General features: G+C 60.0%; 1 protein-coding gene across 1 annotated transcript in view; it reads left to right on the top strand.

Moving 5' to 3' along the window:
- SMC1A (structural maintenance of chromosomes 1A) overlaps positions 1-3796 on the top strand; it is a 31482-nt gene that overhangs the window by 9150 nt on the left and 18536 nt on the right. Inside the window, exons 4-6 of the mRNA XM_026050237.1 lie at positions 1993-2200; positions 2882-3067; positions 3609-3788. Coding sequence (XP_025906022.1) covers positions 1993-2200; positions 2882-3067; positions 3609-3788 — 574 coding nt within the window. The remainder of the gene's footprint in view (positions 1-1992; positions 2201-2881; positions 3068-3608; positions 3789-3796) is intronic.

The following is a 3796-nucleotide window of genomic DNA, read 5'->3' as shown; positions in this document are numbered from 1 at the left end:
GTGTCCCCAAATTGTCCCGAACGTGTCCCCAGGGTGTCCCCAACGTATCCCAAAGGGGACCCCAGGGTGTTCCCAAAGTGTCCCCAATGTGTCTGAAGGTGTAGCCCATGTGTCGCCAAGATGTCCCCAATCTGTACCTTGTGAGCAGAATTTGAGAGATGTCCCCAGGCTGTCCCCACATTGTCACCAATTTGTCCCGATGGTGTACCCAGGATGTACATGGCCACCAGCAAGCGAGCAATGTCCCCGAATGTCCCCAAAGTGTCCCCAGGGTGTCCCTTATGTATCCCCAAGGTGTCCCCAGCGTGTTCCCCCGGTGTCCGCAGGATGTGCATTGCCCCCAGGAACTGAGCGATGTCCCCAAGGTGTCCCCAGGGTGTCCCCAAGGTGTCCCCAGAGTTTCCCCAGGGTGTACATTGCCACCAGCAAGTGCGCGATGTCCCCAGATGTCCCCAAACTGCCCCCAGGTTCCCCAAAGGTGTCCCCAGGGTGTCCCCAGTGTGTCCCAAAGGTGTCTGCAGGGTGTCCCCAACGTGTCCCCACTGTGTTCTCAAGGTGTGCACTGTGTCCCCAAGGTGTCTACAGCGTGTACCTTGCCACCAGCAAGTGAGCAATGTCCTCAAAGTGTCCCCAGAGTGTCGCAGACGTGTCCCCAAGGATTCCCCAAAGTGTCCCAAAGGTGTCCCCAGGGTATCCGCACATTGTCCCCAAGGTGTCCCCATGGTGTCCCCAGGACGTATGTTGCCACCAGCAAGCGAGCACTGTCCCCAAATGTCCCCAAAGTGTCCCTAGGGTGTACATTACCAGGAAGTGAACGATGTCCCCAAATTTTGCCTAAAGTGTCCCCAAAATGTCACCAAGATGAGCCCAAGGTGTCCCCAGGGCATCCCCAAAGTGTCCCCAGGGTGTCCCCAGAGTCTATATTGCCAGCAGCAAGTGAGCGTTGTCCCCAAAGGGTCCCCAAAATGACCCCAAAGGAGTCCTCCAGGCGTGCCCAGAGTGTCCCCATGGTGTCCCCAGGATGTACATGGCCACCAACTAGCGAGTGATGTCCCCACATGTCTCCAAACTGCGCCAGGGTGTCCCCAGAGTGACCCCAAGTTGTCCCCAGGGTGTCCCCAAAGTGTCCCCAAGGTGTCCCAAAGGTGTCCCCAGGGTGTCCCAATGTTGTCCCCAAGGTGTCCCCATGGTGTCCCCTGAACATACGTTGCCACCAGCTAGTGAGCGATGTCCCCAAATGTCCCCAAAATGTCCCTTGCCACCACTAAGTGAGCAGTGTCCCCAAAGTGTCCCCAGGGTGTCCCTTATGTATGCCAAAGGTGTCCCCAGCGTGTCCCCCCCGTGTCCGCAGGATGTGCATTGCCCCCAGGAATAGAGCAATGTCCCCAAGGTGTCCCCAGGGTGTCCCCAAGGTCTCCCAAATTTGTCCCCAAGTGAGGCATGTCCCCAACCTGTCCCCAACGTGTCCCCAGGGTGTACATTCCCAGTAGCAAGTGAGCAATGTCCCCAAAGGGTCCCCACAGTGTCCCCAGGGTGTCCCCAAGGTGTCCCCAGCGTGTACGTTACCACCAGCAAGTCAGCCGTGTCCCCAGGGGGTCCCAAGTGGGTCCCCAAAATATCCCCAAGGTGTCCCCAAGTGTCTCCAAGATGTCCCCAAGGTGTCCCCAAATTCTCCCCAGGGTTTCCCCAGGGTGTACAATGCCACCAGCAAGTGCACGATGTCCCCAAATGTCCCCACACTGTCCCCCAGGTTTCCCAAAGGTGGCCCTAACGTGTCCCCAAATTGTCCCGAACGTGTCCCCAGGGTGTCCCCAACGTATCCCAAAGGGGACCCCAGGGTGTTCCCAAAGTGTCCCCAATGTGTCTNCCCAAAGTGTCTCCAGGGTGTACATTGCCACCAGCACGTGACCAAGGTGCCCAAGGTGTCCCCAGGGTGTCGCCAAGGTGTCCCCAATGTGTCCCCCATGTCCCCATGTGCCCCCGTGTCCCCAGGCAGTCCCTGGAGGAGCAGAAGCGCCTGGAGGGGGAGCTCACGGCTGAAGTGGACGGCGCCAAGCGCCGTATCGACGAGATCAACCAGGAGCTCAACCAGGTCATGGAGCAGCTGGGCGACGCACGGATCGACCGTCAGGAAAGCAGCCGGCAGCAGCGCAAGGCCGAGATCATGGAGAGCATCAAGCGCCTCTACCCGGGCTCCGTGGTACGTGGGGACACGGGGACGCTGAGGAGACATTGGGGGCATTGGGGACATGGAGAACATTGAGGGCATGGAGAACATTTGGGGTATTGGAGACATGGGAGACGTTGGGGACACGGATCATGGAGAGCATCAAGCGCCTCTACCCGGGCTCCGTGGTGCGTGGGGACACGGGGGACATTGGGGACAAGTGGCCATGGAGGGGGTGAGGCCATGTCCCCTGTGTCCCTGTCATCCCCAGGTGTCCTGTGTCCCCATGTACCTGTATCCCTGTGCATCACCATGATGTCCACTGTGTCCCCCTATCCCCATGATATCCCCATGTCCCTATGGTGTCCCCACGATGTCCCCTTGTCCCCAGTATGGCTGCCTGTCCCCAGTATGACCTATGCCAACCCACCCAAAAGAAGAACCAGATCAGGAGGACATGGGGCCACCATGATGTCCCCATGTCCCTATGGTGTCCCCATGACATCCCCATGTCCCTGTGGTGTCCCCATGATGTCCCCATGTCCCTTGTCCCCAGTATGGCTGCCTGCTCAGCCTGTGCCAGCCCACCCAGAAGAAGAACCAGATCAGGAGGACATGGGGCCACCATGACATCCCCGTGTCCCTATAGTGTCCCCATGACATCCCTATGTCCCTGTGGTGTCCCCATGATGTCCCCATGTCCCTTGTCCCCAGTATGGCCGCCTGCTCGACCTGTGCCAGCCCACCCAGAAGAAGTACCAGATTGCAGTGACCAAGGTGCTGGGCAAGAACATGGATGCCATCATCGTGGACTCTGAGAAGACGGGACGCGACTGCATCCAGTACATCAAGGAGCAGCGCGGGGAGCCTGAGACCTTCCTGCCACTGGACTACCTGGAGGTGGGGACCTTGGGGACACCTTGGAGACATGGGGGACACACTGGGGACATGGGGCCACTTGGGGCCACTGCATCCAGTACATCAAGGAGCAGCACGGGGAGCCCGAGACCTTCCTGCCGCTCGAGTCCAGAGAAATGGGGACTCCTTGGGGACACAGGGACCCCATGGGGGACACGATGACCCCATAGGGACTCCATGAGGACCCCTTGGGGACATAGGGACATGTTGGGGACCCTTTGGGGCCATGTCCATGTAGGTGAAGCCCATGGACGAGAAGCTGCAGGAGCTGTGGGGCACCAAGCTGGTGCTTGATGTGATCTGCTACGAGCCACCCCATGGGGATACTGGGGACACGAGGACCCCATGGGGGACACGACCCCATAAAGACCCTGTGGGGACACCAGGACCTCATGGGGACATGAGAACCCCATGTGGGACATGAGGACCCCATGGGGGACACGAGGACCCCATAGATACCCTGTGGGGACACAAGGACCCCATGGGGACATGCTGGTGACCCTTTGGGGCCGTGTCCGTGCAGGTGAAGCCCACGGACGAGAAGCTGCGGGAGCTGCGGGGCGCCAAGCTGGTGCTGGACGTGATCCGCTACGAGCCGCCGCACATCAAGAAGGCCCTCCAGTTCGCGTGCGGCAACGCGCTCGTGTGCGACAACGTGGAGGACGCGCGGCGCATCGCCTTCGGCGGCCACCAGCGCCACAAGGTGACACG

The sequence above is a fragment of the Nothoprocta perdicaria genome, unplaced genomic scaffold (genome assembly GCF_003342845.1).
Source record: "Nothoprocta perdicaria isolate Ctin4 unplaced genomic scaffold, notPer1 scaffold_662, whole genome shotgun sequence".
In the NCBI taxonomy this organism is placed as follows: domain Eukaryota; kingdom Metazoa; phylum Chordata; class Aves; order Tinamiformes; family Tinamidae; genus Nothoprocta; species Nothoprocta perdicaria.
Note: the sequence above shows the minus strand (reverse complement) of the source record. Positions and strands in the feature narration are given on the sequence as shown.